Here is a 24,362-nt window from a genome sequence, read left to right as displayed (position 1 = left end):
CCAAATAAATAATAATAATAATTGTATTAAGGGTAAACTACGTTTTGGGTTCCTATCCTATACACTATATTTCAATTTGATCACTAATCTTTTAATTGTGTTAATTTGATCCCTAACCTTTCAGTACTGTGTCAATTTAGTCTTTGCCATTACTTTTTAGATGAAAATTGATGATGTATCTAATAGCTAAAACAAAAAATTTGCTTACGTTGATGTGACATTGAACTTACATTTTATTTTGGCTGTTTGTCATGTTAGCAATTTTCATCTAAAATATAACAGCAATGACTAAATTGATACGGAATTGAAAGATTATGGACCAAATTGACATAATTAAAAGATTAGAGACTAAATTGAAATATGGTGTAAAAGTTAGGGACAAAATATGTATTGTAAGGACTCAATTTGTAATAATCCCAAATTCGTATTGGGTTCAAACGCTAAAAGTCCAAACAATAAATTTGTAGAGAGTGGGCTAAAAGGCTAGGTCTTGGTCATCGGACAGTGGTTAGTCATGGTATTCATGACGGTCGCACAGAAACGAACTGAGTTTGTCTAAGAAGACTTTCTCTCTAGCCCGGCCTGAGCGGTTTCGGTCATTGGACTTCGTCCGAGGAGGTTAATGTTCTTATTATTATTTTTACTTTAGGGTTCAATGGCCTTGGAGACCATCTGCCTCCTCGGCGCATGAATTCTTATATTATATAGCCCTTCTTAGTTAATTTTGACCTTCCATCTATTGATCAGGCAGGTAACTACTCGAGTGCCTATCCCATCAACCGCCTTCCCCTACTTTCTGTTAGTTGCAATAACCGAAACCACACTGTTCGGGGGTCTTTTCCCATCAATGTGGCAAGGACGTTTGTTGGCGCATTCAATGCGGAGGTGACGTCTTTTCCTTGAACCACTCCCACACTGTACCTCCATGTGAGTCCTATCCTACTCGCCTTTTCTTATGGGAGCGCTTTGGGAGCTGTCTTTGATGACGTGTCGTTCTTCCCTTCTAGGCCTTGGGATGCCGAGGACAGGGTTATCCTCGGCTGCATCTCTAGGCCATTTGGACTTTCGCTGCATGTCTTCGACAACAACTATCCTCGACGCGAGCCTTGGGCCCTAATGGTAAGTAGGCCGGGATCACAAGTTCTCTGGCCCCACATGTATTTTACCCTTATATTAAATACATAGCATGATTAGCATTTTAATCACATTAAATTCATGAAATACTAAATCTTCATTGTAAAAAAAAAAAAAAATCCTCTTCATTTGCTTTCTAGATCACCTTTCTCCTTCTAGAGAGATGGAGAGAGAATTGATATATGATTAAAAGAACTAACCAACCCTCACAAACAAAGCAGCACACTTAAAAGGGAGGCAGGGGACCCTCATAAGTACTTGTGAGAGAGATTAATATAGAGAAAATTTTGACATAAATTATCAATGGTTCGTTTGTTTTAACTTTCATATATTTGAAACCACATTTATTTATCTAAATAAGTTTTGAGTCATTTTTCATCTTTTTTTTTTCTACTCTTGAGAATGAGGTGTTTCTAAGTTGTAAATAACAAATAAATTAATAAATGGAAGAGAGGTGAAAACTTGATAGTTCAGATATAACAATTTAAATATTGGACGTCTCTATTAAAAATGTGGGGGCTATGGCCCAAAATAACGAGTTGGGCCTTGGGCCTGTCTGAGGATGCCAGCCTATCTGAGGAGGCAACGAGGCTTAGGTGATCCACGTTCTAAGCCTTATAACGGGAGACAAAGAAAGAAGGTCCGAGGAGGAATTCCTCCTCGGACATTGAGAATCCAGAGCAAATGCATGTTCAAACCGCTGAAGCACACCCCCCAAGCACGTGACAAAGAAGGAAACCCAAAATATCTAAGTAAAAGCTACAACCACCACATTAAATATACTGCATCTACTTTTCTGGCCGCATTAATGTGGAGAAGACCCCTGAACAGTATTATCCTGACTGCCGCAACTCACAAAGAACTGAAAGGGGTATCTGATGAGATGGATGCTCAAGTGGGGGTTCAGATGATTAATAAGTGTAAAGCTCAGATGATGAGGAAGAGTCTATATAAAGTAGAGAAGCCCCTATAAGGGAGGGACGAGAAAAAAGATGGGAGAATACTATAGCATGCAAAAGAATCCTAATGTAGTCATAAACTAAATTTTATGTCTCCTCGAACCAGAGGTTATTTTATCATAATAGCTTTTGTTCTTATCTGTGTGTTCCTTAATCCCATGCAAGCCTCTACTTAACTTATCCAAACCTAATTCTTTGACCCATACTCTACAAAATTCATTACATAAGACTTTTTGAACCAAGATTCCATACAGGCCTGGGTTCTAAACTTTGTCCTTACAAAAAACATTAACATGTGTCAATTAAAAGCTTTATATTATCATTGAGTAATTATTAGGTTCTTTATGATTATAGTCAATATGGTACTCCACACTATTAATTGCAGTACTCCACACTATTAATTGCAGGACCCACTTTTTTTTTTTTTTATTATAAACTAAATGCAGGTCACTTGATATGGTATGATTAACATTTTATATTACTACTAACTTATATATATTTTTTAAATATTAAATGACTTGTATTTATTAGTATGGGCTGTAGAGCATGAAGTGTACTTCTAATTTACCTAATAATTTTCAATGTTCATCACTAGTCATATATTTAACTAGCTAAAACATTAATCTTTTATATATATATATATATATATATATATATATATACTTAAGCAATAGATTTTAATACACAATGATTTTCACAACTAATGAGGTGTCAGATTAGTAAATAATGAAAGTGATGTGAATCATAGTCCCAAGTTAAATTAATTGTTTAGATGGTACTTAAGTTTTGCCTATTAATTTTTTTATGTTACTTATGTTGTATTTTTTTCTCTTATTAAATGACTTGCATTGGTTGACATGGATGGTGAGATTCTCAAAAAAATAATAATAATAAATAAATAAATAAATTGATGTGGACTGTGGAGTACCATGTGGTCCATGTCACTTTAATCCTTAATCATCAATGGAGTTGGGTCTTAATTCTTAATTAGTTATCTAGATACAAGTTAGATAGGTTTTGTTTGGATATTAGTTATTTTGTTGAAATTGAAAATTTATTACTGAATGTATTATAGATAAAAGTAAAAGTTAATTGAAATAGTACAATAAAATCTATGAATAATATCAAAAAATACAGTTAAACCTATAAATAATAAAAAATATAAATTAAATATTAAAATAATTTATAATTTTCATTACTTTCCAGATAACTTTTTTAACTACGGTTGACTTGACAAATAAGTAACCATAGAAAATTAGAAATAATGTGAAATTTAATATATGTAAGCGTGGCCTCCTATCCGTGCAGTCACTATCCAGTATTCATTACTCCATACAAAAAAAGAAAAAACAAAAAAAAAAAAGAAAAGTGGAATTTGACTCCACAAATTTACTTTTCCATAAAAAATATATATAAATTTTATATAAATTTTACAAATATATGCCGCATAGTAAATTATTTTAAAAATTTTTTTATAAAAAATGAACAAATAATAAATTTTTTGATATTTTTTAATTTTTTATAAAAAAATTTTAAAAAATATTATTAAAATATACCCTAAAAACATTCATTAACCAAACCGCATTTATATTATATTCATTGCTCCATTTTCAAAACCAGCTCTTTTTATTTCATTGGTTTTGATTTTTCTAGTCTTTTCGGTATTTTAAAATGTCAAGCTCGAAAAGTCACCATCATCATTGGAAGTATACAAAAGCCGACAAGACACTACACCAAATGTCACCCAGAAACGAGAGAAATACGCGTTTTACTTTGACGACGGCGCTTTCTTTCGTGAATGTCTCTACTAGACTAAACATTTTCATTCTCTCTTTCTTGTACTGCCTTTTTGGTTTGGATCGTACTGCTTCTCTTTTTTCCAACCCCAGTTTCACACAAACTTTCCAGTTTCCACAACTCTAGCCACAGGCCAAAATAAGGTCATGTTCCATGGGCCTTTCTTCTTTTGAACCCACCATTTATTTCATCAACTCTTCAATTCTTTACCGTATGAGTCTTTCTTCTTACAGACCCCAATGAAAATTTCACTCTTTTCATGGCTTTTCTTCGTACCCATATGCTCAATTTTCCTCAACCTCGGTATCTTTGTGGTGTCTCAAAACTGTCTTAGTGATCAGCGAGACTTGTTGCAAAGATTCAAGAACAACCTCCAATTCAACCATGCTTTGTCCACAAAACTGGTGCACTGGAATGCGAGCTCAAACTGCTGTTCTTGGGAAGGTGTAACTTGCAGCAATGGAATCAACGAGGGACGCGTTATTGGTCTCAATCTGACCAAGGAATCAATCTATGGTGAACTTGTCAATTCAAGTCCCCTTTTCAGTCTTCAACATCTCCAGAACCTGAGTTTGGCTTTTAACAACTTCAGCAAGTCTACGATTCCAGCGGGGTTTGGCAATCTGACGAATTTGAGTTATTTAAACCTATCAAATGCTGGCTTTGAGGGACAGATTCCCTTAGAGATTTCGAACTTGAAAAGGTTGGTTACCCTTGATTTGTCTATCTCTTCTTTGTGGAGTGTTTCTATGCTGAAAATTGAGAACCCAGATTTAGCTATGATAGTTAGGAATTTTGGGGAGCTAAAGGAACTTTATCTTGATGGTGTAAATATATCAGCGTCAGGGAATAACTGGTGTGAGGCCTTATCATCTTCACTGGGGAATCTTACGGTGTTGAGCATGTCAAATTGTTATCTTTCAGGGCCTTTTAATTCCTCCTTATCGAATCTTCATTCCCTCTCAATTATTCGTCTCAATTTTAATCCCTTTAATGCTCCAGTTCCAGAATTTTTCGCAAATTTCACAAATTTGACTTCCTTGAGTCTCAGTTCTTGTGGATTGTATGGAACATTTCCAGAAAAAGTCTTCCGGGTTCTAACACTGCAGACACTTGACTTGTCAAATAATGGACTACTTCAAGGTTCTTTCCCAGAATTTCTTCCAAATGCTTCTATTCGGTCATTGCTGCTTAGCACCACAAACTTTTCAGGGGCACTGCCAGATTCTATTGGTAACCTTACAATGTTGTCCAGATTAGATTTATCAAATTGCAATTTCAGTGGATCAATTCCTAAGTCAATTGCAAACCTTATTCAGTTGGTTTATTTGGATATGTCGTTCAATGAATTCAACGGACTGATTCCATCATTCAGCATGGCCAAGAATCTGACACAGATAAACCTTTCTCATAATAATCTGGAAGGTAGTATCAATTCCACTCGGTGGGAAGAGCTTATAAAACTGGTGAATCTTGACTTGGGTTACAATTCAATTGGAGGGAGTATTCCAATGTCCCCGTTTTCCCATCCATCACTGCAGAAACTACAACTTTCAAACAACAATTTTTCTGGTGGACTCCAGGAATTTAATGTTTCTTCTTACCCATTGAACACCCTTGATTTGAGTAGCAACAACTTGGAAGGGCCCTTACCTGCGTCTGTCATCAACCTCCAAGGTATTAAATCCCTCTTATTTTCTTACAACAAATTTAATGGTTCCTTCCAGCTTGATGGGATTCAGCAACTACGGAATCTATCAAATCTTGATCTTTCTTACAACAAGTTGTCAATCAATTATAATGGTACCACTTCTTCCTTGCTCTTTCCCCATTTTACCACATTTAAGTTGGCTTCTTGCAACCTTCGCAAATTCCCTGATTTCTTGAGAAATCAATCCAAATTAAACACCCTAGACCTTTCAAAAAACCAGATTCATGGAGAGATACCTAATTGGATTTGGAAATTTAATAATCTTACGTACCTAAATCTCTCTCATAACCGCCTTGTGACTCTACAGGAGCCTTTACCGAATCTTCCTTCTCTATTAAGTGTCATAGACCTTCACTCCAACCAACTCCAGGGGAAACTCCCAGATCTCCCACCAGTTGTTCAATATCTGGACTTCTCAATGAATAATTTCAGCTCTGTAATACCAACTAGCATTGGTATCTCCCTTAATTTCACAATTTTCTTATCTCTTTCAAGCAATAAATTCCAAGGGGAAATACCTCAATCATTATGCAATGGTACATATCTTCTAGTTCTTGATCTATCTAATAACTCCTTGAGTGGCGCCATTCCCCAATGCTTCTACGCAATGAGTGAGACTCTAGGGGTTCTGAATCTAATGAGAAACAACCTCTCTGGCACAATATCTGACAAATTTCCAGGCAAATGTGGTTTACAAACTCTAAGTCTCAACGGCAACCTACTACATGGAAAGTTACCCGAGTCTCTAGCCAATTGCTCAAATTTGGAGGTCTTGGACATAGGGAACAACCATATTGAGGATGTTTTCCCATGTTACTTGAAGAACATATCCAGGTTACGTGTCCTTGTCCTGCGATCGAATAATTTTAGCGGGTCCATTGGTTGTGATGGGTCAAATGTCACCTGGCCTACGCTTCAGATTCTAGACCTAGCTTCAAACAATTTTACTGGTCAGTTTCCAAATAAATCCTTTTCTACCTGGAAGGCAATGATGGCCAATGAAGATAAGGTCGTGTCAAAGCTCAATCACCTCCAATTTAGATTCCTACATTTTGGTCAGTTATATTATCAAGACATGATAACAGTTACCAGTAAAGGTCTAGCAATTGAGCTGGTGAAAATTCTAACTATTTTCACCTCAATTGACATTTCTGCCAACAAGCTTGATGGGTCAATACCAGAAGACATAGGAGACCTCAAATCACTATATATTTTCAACTTGTCACATAACGCTCTTACAGGCAAAATCCCACCATCTCTGGGAAATTTGTCTGAGCTGGAATCATTAGACTTGTCAAGCAACATGCTCAAAGGGGAGATCCCTATGCAACTTGTAGATCTTACTTTCTTGGCAGTCCTAAACCTTTCGTTCAATAAGTTGGTGGGGTGGATTCCCCAAGGCAAGCAATTTGCTACGTTTTCTGAAAATTCCTATGAAGGGAACAGAGGATTATGTGGATCCCCGTTGGTGACAAAATGCACAAATGTTACAGCTCCACCACCTTCAGCAACACAAAAATCTGAAGGCACAAGTTCAACTACTTTGATTGGATTTGATTGGCAGTTCATACTGACCGGATTGGGTTTTGGGGTTGGAGCAGCAGTTTTTGTTGCTCCCATAACATTTTGGGACAAAGGAAGAAAATGGCATGATGATAGCATTGATAAGATTCTTCTGGTGATTCTTCCAATGATGGGATTGTCTTATACTGGCTGTTATAATGCGAAAGTGGAGGCAGAGGAAGATATTGAAGATGAGAATACAGAAGACAGTGAAGACAATGATGATGATAATGAAATGGAAGATGAAGAAATTCGGGGCCGGTACTGTGTTATTTGTTCAAAACTTGACATCAGTAGGAAGAGGGTCATCCATGACCCTCTGTGTGCATGCCTTAACTCACCCCGCATTTCTTCTTTTTCCTCTGCATCCTCGTCTTCTTCATAGTCTCATCATCATAGCTAAGGTTTTCTCTCTTTCTTTTTCTTTTTCTGTTTTTTATTTTATTATTTTATTTTTTTGAATATAGATATTGATTCATCGTCCCAAAATCAAATGGTGGGAACATCATGGTGATGAGATGTACCCTTCTTTAACATTTATGTGAATCCTACTAATTAAATTCATGTTGAGATTTATCATGAATGTGAGAGTATGAAACATTATATCATCTTGCTATGAGATTACCTAATTACTCTATTCATTTGCTTAACGAAGATTTTAAGCCATTAGTCAACATCACAATCCCATTCATTTTAAATTTATATTATATTGGTTTGTTGCTTTGTTTCATGGTTCATTTTTTGAATCCATATCTTCTTATTCCTTATATTTAAGTTGTATACAATGTCACTTCATTACATTTTACTTCGCCAAGTAAGAAATTATAATTGATGTCAAATAAGTAGCATCATTTTCTCCTTCAAATTCATGAAATACCAAATCTTCACTATAACATAAACCTTCTCTTTTTGCTCTCTAGAGTACCATTTTCCGAGAAAAAAAAAGGTCATTTTTCCTTTAGCGAGAAGGCAAGACCCCACAAACAAAACACACTTAATTTTTTATTATTATTTATAAAAAAAATAATAAAAAAAACACATCGCAAGTATTTGGAAGAGACGAATAAAGAAAAAAACTCAACTTCTAACTTGTATGATCAATGTCCTATTTGTCTTGTCTTTTAACGGTTTGAATCCACATTAGTTTTTTGAAGTAAGGTTTGAAACTATATGCTGAATACATCATATATCATCTCACATTTAAAAAAGATATTGTATATAATTGTTACACAAAATATCATCTTCATTTGTAAAATACTGCCTATAATAGAGAGGACAGAAAAATACCATCTCATAGTAATAGGAATGGTTCTAGGAATATAAATTATTGGTTTATTTCACAATTTTTTGTCACAACTCTAATATGTTAAATTATAACTATTTCTCACTTAGACATAGACCTACCATCTTTTTTTCACCATTTAAACTATGCCACATTACAATTATAGTAAATAAATTGTGTTATAGTTTTAGCACGTGGTACTAAATTTTTTTCATAGTTATGATGCTATTAATGGAGTGATAGGGAACAAAAGTTGGTCGATGAGGTGAAACTAAGGTCCCACAATAATTTTCCTCTTCAATGGCTAGAAGTCAAGGAAATGACTATGACTGTGACTAATGACTAATGACTAATTTGAGTATTTGTCTATTTCAAACGTTAAACCTATTTACTGTTTTGCTTTTCTGAATTATTTGAACCTATAATTGGTAGCTACTAGCTAGATATCTAATTAAGTTTGAGTAGTCGATTATTCACTATAGTTGATTTCTTGTAAATTCAAAGAAAAATATGTTGCTTTAAAATGTAATTCTTATAAATAAATGAATGGTTATAGATTTTAAAATTAAATTTGGCTAAATTTGCTAATGAATTCCACGTTTTTGACTTCTTGATGTCCAAAACTATTTCTTTCCCCTGAGTGTAACATGATTATGGTGGCTTAAAAACGGTGATTTTTATATTAACCATGACCGACATGACAATGATGATAGAAATTGAACTATTGGGTTTTTGTAAGGTGCATTGGTCCAAGATGCCAGGCCTATCGATGTTTTCACACTGATTAAAATTTTCATTTTGATTGCAAATTCAATTTTCCACATTGAGATTGATATTTTAATAATTTGATTGTTACTGTGATGGAGAATTGATGATTCCAATCTTGGTTCTCATAATAAAGAAATATAAGGTATATCATTTTTTTTTTTTGAATAAAAATAAGTAGGGGGCACATTGACTTAGCGTTTTCTACCTACGCATGACTATAGTGATACCTTACCCATTTTAAATCATAATCCACACTTCTAAATCATAATCCAATATTATTTAAATGAACTCATTTCCAATGTTTTGACAATCAAACAATATTTTTAGCTTCGTTTGAGTTTGATGGGAATAAGTAAATTATGTTCAAAACCCCACATCGTGAATGCATGTTGGATTTAGCTAGCATCTATCTGATTAGCAGATAATAAGTATACCAGTAACATTAATTAATCACCATTTTAATCCATAGTCAAATATTCTTTTGCAACACTTCTCTAGTTAATGACTGTTTTAATCCATTGGTCATAATCCCCCCACCCCACAAAAAAAAAAATCATTAGTCAAAATTACAATCTTATTCATTTTATATTTATATTATAAAGGCGATTAGTTTTATTGGCTTCTTTCTTTCTTTTTTTATATAATTAGATAGTTACAACAAGAGATGAGATTTGAACATTAGATATTTTGTTCCAAGTTTCTTTTAAAATCAATATCTTCTTATTCCTCTTATTTTGTGTTAGAACTTATAATTAGTAGGTTTCTTTTACTGTTATTTTGTGTGGTATGAGCTATGGTGATAGATATAAAAATTGATGATGATTTCAAAATATTTTTCACTTTAAAAAAAAGTGACACGGAAGATCAACTAAAAACAATTAAATTTTAATAAATTGATGTGTTTTTAGCCAATTTCTCTTTGTGTTGATACTTACAAATGATTTCCTTAATTTCATTGAGATAATGAATTAGATGTTTGCGATTGAGGTCTCTATATTTAGTTGTGAGAATAGAGTGGTTGAGGAAGTATTTAAAGGTTGCTTAAATTTATGTAATTTTAGGATATAAAAGTATTTTATACGTTAAATAAAAGTAAAACACCCCCAATTTAAAAAATAAAAAAATAAGAAAACTTCTAAAATTTAGCCTTTTTTCCCCTCACATTCAAAAAAAAAAAATTACAGTTACAATTTATCTTTAAATTTTATCCTTTTTTATTTGATAAAAAAAAATAAAAATACATATTTTCAAATTACAATAGTTGCAAATTATTAACCTTTATTAAAATAAATAAATAAATAAAAGTACCTTTGAGTACTCGCAATGCGTGTGCTTAGAGGCTAATAGTCTTATAGTGTTATATAATTTCTTTTAATAAAATGTGAGTTAAGAAAATCAAGTTTTAATATATCCTACAATTTTGTGGACAAACATAAATATTATACAACAAAATAAGTATTATAGATAGATTTTAATATACATAAAAATCATTTCAAATAAAATTGTAAAATAATTTACGCATTGCGTGAAACATCATCTACTTATATCTAATAATTTTTCATGATAATCAATGGTGTTTGGATCCTAATTAGCTAAGATATAATTTCTTAAACAATAGGTCTTGATACCCAATAAATTTCATAACTTTTTTTAACAAGACAAATGGTAATAAAATAAAAATAGTGTTAGGGACGATTCCAAGTGAAAATGACATTTAACTGAAAACGTGAAATTTATTATGTAATATGTAAACGTCACCACCCTGCAAGGGAACCACAATTCAATATCCATCCACTACTCCATTTTCAAAACCAGCACATTTCATTTGACTGGTTTGATTTTTCAAAGATTTTCAGTGGTTCTTAAATGACAAGCTTGAAATTATATCCAAAAAGAAAAGACAAAGCTTGAAAAGTCATCATCTTGAATAGCCGGCCATAATATAATAAACGGAAAAATTCTTACTTTCGGAATATGCATTTTATTTTGACAACGGCACTTCTAGGGAATCTCTACTTAAAAGTCTAAAACAATGCAATTTCCTTCTCTCTCTCTCTCTCAATTCTTTACTGTATACGTCTTTCTTGTTACAGCCCCCAATGAGAATTTCACTCTTTCCATGGCTTTTCTTCATACCCAGTTGCTCAATATTTCTCAGTTTCTGTATCTTTGTGGTGTCTGACCATTGTCTTGAGGATCAGAAATCCCCGTTGCTCCAATTCAAGAACAGCCTCAACTTCACTACTACTTTGTCCACTAAACTGGTGCACTGGAATGAAGCAAGTGATTGCTGTTCTTGGGAAGGTGTAACCTGCAGCAAAGGACGCGTTATTGGTCTCAATCTGACCAAGGAATCAATCTATGGTGAACTTGTCGATTCAAGTACCCTTTTCAGTCTTCAGCATCTCCAGGACCTGAGTTTGGCTTATAACAACTTCAGCAATTCTCGGATTCCTGCAGGGTTTGGCAATCTGATGAATTTGAGCTATTTAAACCTGTCAAATGCTGGCTTCTCGGGACAGATTCCCATTGAGATTTCGAACTTGAAAAGGTTGGTTACCCTTGATTTGTCTACATCTTCTTTGTTGAGTTTTTCCATGCTGAAACTTGAGAACCCAAATTTAGCTAAGCTAGTTCAGAACCTTTCGGAGATTAAGGAACTTTATCTTGATGGTGTAAATATATCAGCGCCAGGGAATGAGTGGTGTCAGGCGTTATCATCTTCACTACCAAATCTAAGTGTGTTGAGCATGTCAAATTGTTCTCTTTCAGGACCTCTTCATTCTTCCTTTCAGAAGCTTCAGTCTCTCTCAGTTATTCTTCTCCATAATAGCAGTTTTTCTGCTGCTCCAGTTCCAGAATTTTTTGCTAATTTCAGAAATTTGACGTCCTTGCGTCTTAGTTCTTGTGGATTGAATGGACAATTTCCAGAAAAGATTTTCCAGGTTCCAACACTGCAGACGCTTGACTTATCAGATAATAAACAACTGAGTGGTACTTTGCAGGGATTTCATCCCAATGGTTCTCTCAGGTCACTGGTACTTAGCAGGACAAATTTTTCAGGGACACTGCCAGATTCTATTGGAAACCTTAAAATGTTGTCCATAATAGATCTTTCAAATTGTAGTTTCCTTGGATCAATCCCGAGCTCTATGGCAAATCTTGTTCAGTTGTTTTATTTGGACATGTCATCAAACAGCTTCACAGGACCAATTCCATCACTCAACATGGCCAAGAAGTTGACTCAGATAAACATTTCTCATAATAATTTAACAGGTCAGATTAATTCCACTCATTGGAAGGATCTTACGAAAGTTGTTAATCTTGACTTGCGTTTCAATTCACTTAATGGTAGAATTCCAGTATCTCTGTTTTCCCATCCATCATTGCGGAATCTGCAGCTTTCCAACAACCAATTTTCTGGTCTACTCAATGAATCTTCCAACAGTTCTTCTTCAGTACTGCATACACTTGATTTGAGTAGCAACAAATTGAAAGGGCCAATACCAATGTCTGTCTTTGAACTTCAAGGTCTTAAGTTTCTCTCACTTTCTTCAAACAACTTTGATGGCTCCTTGCAACTTAATGAGATTCAGCAGTTGACAAACCTTTCCAATCTTGATCTTTCGTACAACAACTTGTCGATTGAATATAATGGAACTAATTCTTCATCATCCTCCTTTCCCCAAATGGCCACATTAAAATTGGTTTCTTGCAAATTGAAGACTTTTCCAGATTTCTTGAAAAACCAATCCAAATTAACCATTCTAGACCTTTCAAATAACCACATTAAGCAAGGAATTCCCAGCTGGATTTGGAAACTTAGTAATCTTCATTACTTAAATCTCTCTCATAACTACCTGGTGATGACCTTAGAAGGACCTTTGCTCAATCTTTCTAGTTTGAGTGTCCTAGACCTTCGCTCCAACCAGCTTGAGGGGAAACTCTCAGATCTCCCACCAGTTGCCACATACTTGGATTTCTCAATGAACAACTTCAAATCTGCCATACCAGCTAGCATTGGTAAATCCCTTAATTTTACTTATTTCTTCTCAGTTTCAAGCAATAAGTTCCACGGGGATATCCCTCAATCATTGTGCAATGCTACAAATCTTCAAGTTCTTAATTTGTCTAATAATACCCTGAATGGAACGATTCCCCCATGCTTAATTGAGATGAGTAAGACTCTTGGGGTGTTGGATGTGAGGAGAAACAAACTAAGTGGCAATATATCTGATACATTTCCATACCATTGTGGTTTGCAAACACTAAATCTCAATGGAAACCGACTTGAAGGAGTGGTACCAAGGTCTCTGGTCAATTGCACAAATTTGGAGGTCTTTGACATTGGGAACAATGAGATCAGCGATGTCTTCCCATGTCATTTGAGAAGCATATCCAAGTTGCGTGTCTTTATCTTGCGATCTAACAAATTTTATGGGCCTATTAATAGTTGTAGAAGATCAAGATCAAAGTTCTTCTGGCCAATTCTGCAAATTGTAGACCTAGCTTCAAACGAATTTACTGGTAAGCTTCCAAGAAAATTCTTTTCTACTTGGAAGGCAATGCTGGATGAAGAAGACAAGGTCCAGTCAATGCTCAATTACCTCCAATTTAGTTCCCATAATGGTCAGTTTTATTATCAAGATAGGATAACAGTTACCAGTAAAGGTCTAGACATTGAGCTGGTGAAAATTCTAACTATTTTCACCGCGATTGACATTTCTGCCAACAAGCTTGAAGGGCCAATACCAGAAACTATTGGAGAACTCAAATCACTATATGTTCTCAACTTGTCAAATAATGCTCTTACGGGAAAAATCCCACTATCTTTAGGAAATTTGTCTCGGCTGGAATCATTAGACTTGTCAAGCAACAATATCACTGGGGAGATCCCTATGCAACTTGTTGGTCTTACTTTCCTGGCAGCCCTAAACCTTTCATTCAATCAATTGGTGGGGCCAATTCCACAAGGCAAGCAATTTGGTACGTTTTCAAATTATTCCTATATACATAACAAGGAGTTATGTGGGTTCCCTTTGACGACACACTGCACAAGTGATGAAGCTCCACCACCTTCAGCAACACCAAAATCTAAAGGCACAAGTTCAACTACTTTGATTGGATTTGATTGGCAGTTCATACTGACCGGATTGGGTTTTGGGGTTGGGGCAGCAGTTGTTGTTGCTCCCTTAACATTTTGGGAAAAAGGAAGAAAATGGCATGGCGATTGCATTAATAAGATTCTACTGGTGATTTTTCCAATGTTGGGATTGTCTTACAGTGGCTGCTATAATACGAAGGTTGAGGAAGATGAAGATACTGGAGATGAGAACACAAAAGATTGTGAAGACAATGGTGATGAAGATGAAATGGAAGGTGAAGCATTTCGCGGGCGATACTGTGTTTTTTGTTCTAAACTCGACATCAGTAGAAAGAGGGTCATCCATGGCCCTCAATGTACATGCCATAACTCACCCCCTATTTCTGCTTCTTCCTCAACATTCTTCATAGTCACATCATCTTAGCAAACTCTCTCTCTCTCCCCCCGAGTTTATTTTATTTTAAATTTCTTCTTCTTCTTCTTTTAGATAAGATAGATATGGACTCATCAACTTAAATGGTAGGGAACATCTTTTTCTCATATTTATGTGAATTCATGTTGAAATTCATTGTAAATGTAAAAGGAATGTAAAGGAAAGGAATACCATATCACTTTCCTTTAGAATACCTAATAATTACTTATCGTCAAAACCTCACATCCACAATATATTTAGCAATCAATGCCATTATCCAATTTATTCTTTTGGAACACTTATTATTTACAATTTTAAGCCATTGGTCAACATCACAATGCTATTCATTTTAAATTTATGTTATAATGGTGATTGAGTTGTTGGCTTGATTCATAGTTCATTTTTTGAATCAATATCTTCTTATTCCTTTTATTTAAGTTGTACACAATGTTCATTAACATTTATACTTCACCAAGTAAGAAATGATAATTGATGTCAAATACATGAAATACCAAATTTTCCCTATAACACAAGAAAAATGCTATGTCCACAACATTTTCACAACAAATCTTAAGTGGTAGGTTGTTATTAATTATTATATATTGGCAAAAAAATAATTTAAGTTGTGGGTTCAAATTAGAACCAATAATAACTTACCGCTTACGATTTGTTGTAAAAATATTGTGGACATGACACTCTCATAACATATTTATTCTCCTTTTGCTTTCTAGAGTATCATTTTCCTTCTATCTGGGAAAAAAACCAGTTATTTTTCCCTTTAGTGATAAAGACAAGACCCCCACAAACAAAGCACACTCAAAAAAAATAATTTTTTTAAAGAAGTAGTGCGGCTTAAAAAGTTGTGTGCGCACACACACATAGAGCGAGAGAGAGAGAGAGAGAGTTTAAAAAGATGTATTTCAAAATAAGGATTTAGAAAATACATAAAAAATTAAGGGTATGTTTGATAACTGTTTTTTCTTCTTATTTTTTGTTTTCAAAACCAATTTTCTATTTTTGAGACTAAAAAACTTGTTTGGCAACTCAAAATGGACTGAAAACAAAAATTGTTTTCTAAACTCAATTTGTGAAAGAAATTGAAAACATGCAAAAAGCCATTTTCAGTTTTTAGTTTTCAAACAAATGAAAACACATGTCTGATTTAATGAATCCATCCTAGTAACAACATATTTCAGTATTTTCTATTTTTTTCTTCAAAAAGCTATTTTTTTTATTTCAACTAATCAAACATGTTTTTAATTTCAAAAAAACAAGAAAATTGTTTTTTTCTTTTCTTTTTATTTCAAAAAACAAGTTCTTGAAAATAGAAAATAAAAACTGTTACCAAACATAACCTAAGTTTTACCAACCTAAAAAAAAATTGTAATGTTTTTTTCTTTCTTTAAAAATAGAAAAAGAAAAGAAGATAATAGAGCGCTATATCCTTATTGAATAATTTTTTTTTTTTAAGGTTCGACCTGATTATAGTTGACATCATACTCCATATTAATAATAGCAAGTATCTTTTGTCTAATAATAGCAAGAAAGTTGATATTCATGTACTACTTAACCTTTTTCATATTACTACTAACTTATGTCTCAGTATTTTTATATTAAATGACTTGTATTTATTGGTGTGAGATATGTAGAATAATATGGACTTCTAATTTACCAAATAATTTTCAACGGTCATCACGAGTTATAATCTTAACTAGCTAAAGCATTATTCTTTAAGCAATTAGTATCAATATATAAAAAGAGACTTTACTTATTGAATTAACCAGAATTCACATTAATTATATTTTTTTTTTATGATAAATTTGATAGACTTTACTTGAAAGTTTTTTTTTTATTATTATTATAAATTGAAACTAATAATAAGAGACTTTATTCGTTAAGTTTAGCCCATTTTATGTTATATTTTTGTATTTAATGGTTTGCACTTATTGGTTTGAACTGTGAAGTATTACGTTGTTGTACTCTTGAATTATTTGATCATTTGTCTTGGTTATCAACGATGGTATTAAAAAAAAAAAATATATATATATATATATATATATATATATTAGAGGTTAATTGTTAAAACATAATAAATTTTATAATTAATGGGCAAAATTATAACCTACTTATATGTGGTTTGGTCAAAATTTACGTTGCTTACCTGTGATTTGAAATTTGACACTTTACTCATCTGTAGTTTGATCAAGATTTAAATTGTCTACTTGTAGTTTTGATCTTATTTGATCTTTTATTTTTTTTTTTTTATGTTTTTCGTGTTTTTGAAGAAAGAAAACATAAAAGCGGGGAAAAATTATATATTTGACTCTTTTTAAATAGAAGTGGATTACAAAAAACTAAGGTAACTTAAATTTTAACCAATCTATATGCGAGTAAATTATAATTTAGCCAATAATAATTTATTACGTAAGTGTGACCAATGACAATGGCATTACCATTCAATATTCATTATTAATAACTAGACGCACCCAGAATTTATTATGTAAACGTGACCAATGACCATAGCATTACCATTCAATATTCATTATTAATCGTTACTCCATTTTCAAAACCAGTCCATTTTATACCATTGGTTTGATTTTTCTAAGATTGCGGTACTTTTTTATATGACAAAAGCTCGAAAAGTCGTCATCATCGGATTCAGAAAAAACAAAAGCAGACCAAACTTTACACACAAACAAATACGCGTTTTTTTCTCTTTGACGTCGGCTCTTCTCTCTGAACTATGATTAATCTCACCTAAAAAAGCCAATCTCATCTCTCTCTGTCTCTCTCTCAATCGCTCTCCTTCTTGTCTTGCCTTTTGGCTTTTGGTTCTCTGCTTCTGTTTTTCTACCCCAAAGTCCACACAAACTTTCAGTAGCGGCCCCGTGCTAAATCCGAGTGGGTTTGGTCGGCCACCACTCTAGCCACAGGCCAAAAATAAGGTCATGTTCCATGGGCCTTTTCTCTCTTGAATCCACAACAATTCATTTCATCATCTCTTCAATTCTTTACTGTATGAGTCTGTCTTCTTACAGACCCCAATGAGAATTTCACTCCTTTCATGGCTTTTCTTCATACCCATTTGCTCAATTTTCCTCAACTTTCGTACCTTTGTGGTATCTCAATCTCAAACATGTCTTAGCGATCAGCGAGACTTGTTGATCGGATTGAAGAAAAGCCTCAAATTCAATAGTAGCTTGTCTACAAAACTGGTGCAATGGAATGAAGCTCAGTTTACTAATTGCTGTTTGTGGAAAGGTGTAAACTGCAGCAAGGAGGGACGTGTTGTTGGTCTCGACCTGTTCAACGAATCCATCACGGGTGGACTTCATCACAATTTAAGCCTTTTCAGTCTCCAGTATCTTGAGTCCCTGAATTTGGCTTATAACAAGCTGAGTTCTACGATTCCATCTCAGTTTGGCAGTCTGACGAGTTTGCGTAATTTGAATTTGTCAAATGCTGGCTTTGCAGGGCAGGTTCCAAATGCGATTTCACGTCTCAAAAGGTTGGTTACTCTCGATTTGTCTACCATCTCTTTCTTGAGTGATAATACGCTGAAACTTGAGGACCCAAATTTAGCTAAGCTAGTTCAGAATCTTTCGGAGATTAAGGGACTTTATCTTGATGGTGTAAATATATCAGCGTCAGGAAATAAGTGGTGTCAGCCCTTATCATCTTCTCTGCCAAATCTAAGTGTGTTGAGCATGTCAGACTGTTATCTTTCAGGCCCTCTTGATTCCTCCTTATTGAAGCTTCAGTCCCTCTCAATTATTCGTCTCAATAATAATCCCCTCAATGCTCCAGTTCCAGAATTTTTTGCAAATTTCACAAATTTGACTTACTTGGGTCTCAGTTCTTGTGGATTGAATGGGACATTTCCAGACAACATCATCCAGGTTCCATCATTGCAGACGCTTGACTTGTCATATAATGAACTACTTCAAGGTTCTTTACCAGAATTTCTTCCAAATGGTTCTCTTCGGTCACTGCTGCTTAGTGGTACAAAATTTTCAGGGGCACTGCCAGATTCTATTGGTAACCTTGCAATGTTGTCCAGAATAGATCTTTTTGGATGCAATTTCAGTGGATCAATACCGAACTCTATGGGAACTCTTACTCAATTGGTTTATTTGGACATGTCGTCCAATAAGTTCAACAGACAGATTCCATCATTCACCATGGCCAAGAATCTGACAGAGATAAACCTTTCCCATAATGATCTGGAAGGTAGTATTAATTCCACTCAGTGGAAAGAGCTTATAAAACTGGTGAATCTTGACTTGGATAACAATTCAATTGAAGGGAGTATTCCATTGTCCCTGTTTTCCCATCCATCTCTGCAGAAACTACAACTTTCGAAAAACAAATTTTCTGGTGGACTCCAGGAATTTAACGTTTCTTCTTACTCATTGAACACCCTTGATTTGAGTGGCAACAACTTGAAAGGGCCCTTACCCATGTCTGTTATCAAGCTCAAAGGTCTTAAATCCCTCTCATTTTCTTACAACAAATTTAATGGCTCCTTCCAGCTTGATTCGATTCAGCAACTAACAAATCTATCGAGTCTTGATCTTTCTTACAACGAGTTGTCAGTCAATTATAGTGTTACCGCTTCTTCTTTGTCCTTTCCCCATTTTAGCACATTGAAGTTGGCTTCTTGCAAATTGAGTGCAGTCCCTGATTTTTTGAAAAACCAATCCAAATTAACCATTCTAGACCTTTCAAAAAACCAGATTCCCGGAGAGATACCCAACTGGATTCAGAATCTTACTAATCTTTTTTACCTAAATCTCTCATATAACCACCTGGAAGGGCCTTTGCTCAATCTTCCTTCTATGTTAACTATCCTAGATCTTCATTCCAACCAACTCCAGGGGCAACTCCCAACTCTCCCACCATCTGCCACATATCTGGATCTCTCAGGGAATAATTTCAGCTCTGCTATACCTGCTGGCATTGGCAGCTCCCTTACTTTTGCTTATTTCTTATCTCTCTCAAATAATCAATTATCTGGTAGTATCCCTGTATCAATATGCAATGCTCCATACCTGCAAGTTCTTGATCTGTCCAATAATCTTTTGAATGGCACTATTCCCCAATGCTTCTATGGAATGAGTGAGACTCTCATGGTGTTGGATTTGAGAAAGAACAAACTCGGTGGCAATTTATCTAATTCGTTTCCAGTTAATTGTGGTTTACTAACTCTAAATCTCAATGGAAACCTATTAGAAGGAGTGGTACCAGAGTCTTTGCGGAACTGCAAAAATTTGGAGGTCTTGGACATGGGGAACAACCAACTAAAGGATGCCTTCCCATGTAACTTGAAGAACATATACTCATTGCGTGTCCTTATCTTGCGATCTAACAAATTTTATGGGTCCATTGATTGTGGAGGGCCAAATACCTCTTGGCCAATGCTTCAAATTGTTGACCTCGCTTCAAACAATTTTACTGGTCAGCTTCCAAGAGAATACCTTTCTGCCTGGAATGCAATGATGGATGTTGTCCAGTACCTCCAAGTTCCAATCCTAAAATTCAGTCAAATTTATTATCAAGATATGATAACAGTTACCAGTAAAGGTTTAGACATTGAGCTGGTTAGGATTCTAAATCTATTCACTTCAATTGACGTATCCTGCAACAATCTTAATGGGACAATACCAGAAGAAATTGGAAAGCTCAAATTGCTACTTGTTCTCAACTTCTCACATAATGCTCTTACAGGCCACATTCCACCATCTATGAGAAAGTTGACTATGCTGGAATCACTTGACTTGTCAAGCAATCAGCTCAGAGGGAAAATCCCTATGCAACTTTCAGATCTTACTTTCCTGGCAGTCCTAAACCTCTCATTCAATCAATTGGTTGGGCAGATTCCACAAGGCAAGCAATTTGATACATTTTCAGAAGATTCCTATAAAGGGAACAAAGGATTATGTGGAATCCCTTTGAAGAAAAACTGCAGAAGTGATAAAGCTCCACCACCTTCAGCAATACCACAATCTAAAGGCACAAGTTCAACTACTTTGATTGGATTTGATTGGCAGTTCATACTGACTGGATTGGGTTTTGGGGTCGGAGCAGCAGTTGTTGTTGCTCCCCTAACATTTTGGGAGAAAGGAAGAAAATGGCACAACGATATAATTGATAAGATTCTTCTAGTGATTCTTCCAATGATGGGATTGTCTTACACTGGCTGCTATAATGTGAAGGTTGAGGCAGATGAAGATATTGAAGATGAGAACACGGAAGATTCTGAAGATGATGACAATGAAAATGAAATGGAAGACGAAGAAATTTGGGGACGGTATTGTGTGATTTGCTCTAAACTCGACATTAGTAGGAAGAGGGCCATCCATGATCCTCGGTGTACATGCCATAACTCACCCCCTATTTCTTCTTCTTCCTCTACATCCTCATCTTCATCATAGCCACATCATCATAGCAAAGCTTTTTCTCTGTTTCGTTTTTCCTTTTATTTCATTTTTTGGACCTTTTCATTTGTAGATAGATACAGAATCATCAACCCAAATGATGGGGGGATGAGATGAGCTCATAAATTGAATATTTCCAGTTTGTAATCTTTTTGGCTTGGGGATAATGTTCTTTTATTCTAAATCTGAACTGGGTTTGTTTGTGTGGTTGCTATATGAAAAGCAAGCACGTCAGACTCAAGCTAATGCTCATTCAGGAATTTCAACAAACAGGTGAGAGACACATTAAATTTGTCCATGAAACAAATGCATTCATGCGTATAATTTGAACAAGTAATCTTTATAGATAAACCAAGAATTGGTGAGCATCATACCTGAGCAAAAACAAGAAAACTTTTTTTTTTTTTTTTTTGCAATATATTTTAAGTCCTGTATTAGTTAGAGTCTCTCCATTATCTTCAATGCAAGTGTGATCCTCATGATATTCCTACACATTACACAATCTACATAATTGAGCTGTATCTCATGGTCTAGTTCATGTTCATTGCATAATTAGATAGCGACAATTTGCTGGGGCTTTGTGGTTCTTTCCCTCACATATTGTGTGCCTATTCATGCTTGTTTCTATTCGTTGATTAATGTTGGCTTTGCAATGTGCATAGTTCGGAGTACAACTGAACGTTTTGAGCTTCACACATTGGCAAAAGCGATCAGTTAGCAAAAAGTTCTCATTCTTTGCCATATCATTTTTGTTTTTATTTTTTTTCAACAAAAATACAATTTACACTCACTAACTTTGCCCAAAAATCATTTATGTGGCAATATATCAATGGTTTGCAAACACTAAATCTCAATGGAAACCGACTTGAAGGAGTGGTACCAAGGTCTCTGGCCAATTGCATAAATTTAGGGGTCTCTGACATTGGGAACAATGAGATCAACGATGTCTTCCCATGTTATTTGACAAGCATATCCAAGTTGCGAGTCCTTATCTTGCGATCTAACAAATTTTATGGGCCCATTAATTGTTGTAGAAGATCAAGATCAAATTTCACCTGGCCAATTCTTCAAATTGTAGACCTAGCTTCAAACGAATTTACTGGTAAGTTTCAAAGAGAGTACTTTTCTACCTTGAAGGCAATGTTGGATGAAGAAGACAAGGTTCGGTCAATGCTCAATAACCTCCACTTTAGTTTCCATTTTGGTTAATTTTATTATCAAGATAGGATAACAGTTACCAGTAAAGGTCTAGACATTGAGTTGGTGAAAATTCTAACTGTTTTCACCTCGATTGACATTTCTGCCAACAAGCTTGAAGGGCCTATACCAGAAACTATTGGAGAACTCAAATAACTATATGTTCCCAACTTGTCACATAATGCTCTTATGGGCAAAATCCCACTATCTTTGGGAAATTTGTCTCAGCTGGATTCATTAGACTCGTCAAGCAACAAAATCACAGGGGAGATCCCCATGCAACTTGTAGATCTTACTTTCCTGGCAGCCCTAAACCTTTCATTCAATCTATTGGCGGGGCCAATTCCGCAAGGCAAGCAATTTGGTGCGTTTTCAAATTATTCCTATATACATAACAAGGAGTTATGTGGGTTCCCTTTGACGACACACTACACAAGTGATGAAGCTCCACCACCTTCAGTAACACCAAAATATAAAGGCACAAGTTCAACTACTTTGATTGGCAGTTCATACTGACCGGATTGGGTTTTGGGGTTGGAGCAGCAGTTGTTGTTGCTCCCTTAACATTTTGGGAGAAAGGAAGAAAATGGCATGACGATTGCATTGATAAGATTATACTGGTGATTTTTCCAATGTTGGGATTGTCTTACACTGGCTGCTATAATGCGAAGGTTGAGGAAGATGAAGATATTTGAGATGAGAACACAAAAGATTGTGAAGACCATGGTGAAGAAGATGAAATGGAAGGTGAAGAATTTTGCGGCCGATACTGTGTCTTTTGTTTTAAACTCGACATCAATAGGAAGAGGGTCATCCATGGCCTTCAATGTACATGCCATAACTCACCCCCTATTTCTGCCTCTTCCTCTACATTCTTCATAGTCAACGTTGTATATATAGATATATAGAAGGATAGGTTGTAATAATGATGTTTGAGTTTGAAGAATATGGTTTTATAAAGTGAAAATTCAAGTTTTGGACTTTTCTAAGTGAAAATTCGAAAATCAGTATTTTCGATCGGTCGAAACTTTGATTCAATCGATTGAAAAACGTAAAGAAAAAATCCTGAAGTCTTTGGATGTTTCAATCGCTATTTGATTCCTGTTCAACTAATCGAAAAGAACACTCGATCAATCGAAAGTCATGGAAAAGGATTTTCTGTAGAATTTTCTAGTGATTGTTCAGAAAGGTTGAAAACGTTTGAAGCCATGTGAACGGTTTTATGAAACATTTTAACTCTCTATACATGCCTTTTGATGAAATAAAACCCTATGGGTATATACTCTCCACAAAATAGTAAGTTAGGAAACACAAAAAATTTTGTGGTCATTCTCCAAAATTATTATTTGTAGAATCCAACATATCGGTTGTATTCTGGGAAAAAATTTGCAATAACTTTTTAGCAACAATAATGTGGGGAGCAAATATTATCTAAGGAAAATGATATTGTGCCTCCAAGTTATCTATTTTTTACTTGTCTTTTGTGTTAATTTTGTTCTTCCATTATTTCTTTGTGTAATATCCCTAACAGTCACATCATCCTTGCAAAGTCTCTCTCTCTCTCTCTCTCTCTCTCTCTCTCTCTCTCTCTCTCATTTTATTTTATTTTAAATTTTTTTCTTCTTCTCTTATTTAGATAAATATGGACTCATCAACCCAAATGATTGGGAACATCTTTCTCTCACATTTATGTAAATTCATGTTGAAATTCACCGCAAATGTAAAAGGAAGAAACACCAGTCACTTTTATTTATAATACCTAATAATTACTCAATGTAAAAACCCCACATCCTCAATGCATTTAGAAATCAATGCCACTATACAGTCTATTCTTTTGAAACACTTCTCTTATTATTATTTACGGCTCTAAGTCATTGGTCAACATCACAATCCTATTCATTTTAAATTTATATTATAATGATGATTGATTTGCCGGCTTGATTCATAGTTCATTTTTTTAATCAATATCTTCCTATTCCTTTTATTTAAGTTGTATAA

The 24,362-nt window shown here is 34.6% G+C and overlaps 2 protein-coding genes across 3 annotated transcripts; both read left to right on the top strand.

Moving 5' to 3' along the window:
- Positions 1-3,855: 3,855 nt before the first annotated feature.
- LOC115952462 (receptor-like protein 7) lies at positions 3,856-23,204 on the top strand. 2 transcript variants are annotated; one of them, XM_031069642.1, is made up of 2 exons: positions 3,856-7,184; positions 22,890-23,204. In XM_031069642.1, the coding sequence occupies exons 1-2, from the start codon at positions 4,130-4,132 to the stop codon at positions 23,057-23,059; spliced, it is 3,225 nt and encodes a 1,074-aa protein (XP_030925502.1). In that variant the 5' UTR covers positions 3,856-4,129; the 3' UTR covers positions 23,060-23,204. The 2 variants fall into 2 exon arrangements, with proteins under 2 accessions (XP_030925502.1, XP_030925501.1); XM_031069641.1 differs by lacking the exon at positions 22,890-23,204 and having other exon boundaries at positions 3,856-7,740.
- Positions 17,496-21,429, top strand: LOC115952463 (receptor-like protein 42). The gene has a single exon (XM_031069643.1). The coding sequence runs from the start codon at positions 17,775-17,777 to the stop codon at positions 21,162-21,164; it is 3,390 nt and encodes a 1,129-aa protein (XP_030925503.1). The 5' UTR covers positions 17,496-17,774; the 3' UTR covers positions 21,165-21,429.
- Positions 23,205-24,362: the final 1,158 nt, after the last annotated feature.

The sequence above is a fragment of the Quercus lobata genome, chromosome 7 (genome assembly GCF_001633185.2).
Source record: "Quercus lobata isolate SW786 chromosome 7, ValleyOak3.0 Primary Assembly, whole genome shotgun sequence".
Taxonomy (NCBI): domain Eukaryota; kingdom Viridiplantae; phylum Streptophyta; class Magnoliopsida; order Fagales; family Fagaceae; genus Quercus; species Quercus lobata.
Note: the sequence above shows the minus strand (reverse complement) of the source record. Positions and strands in the feature narration are given on the sequence as shown.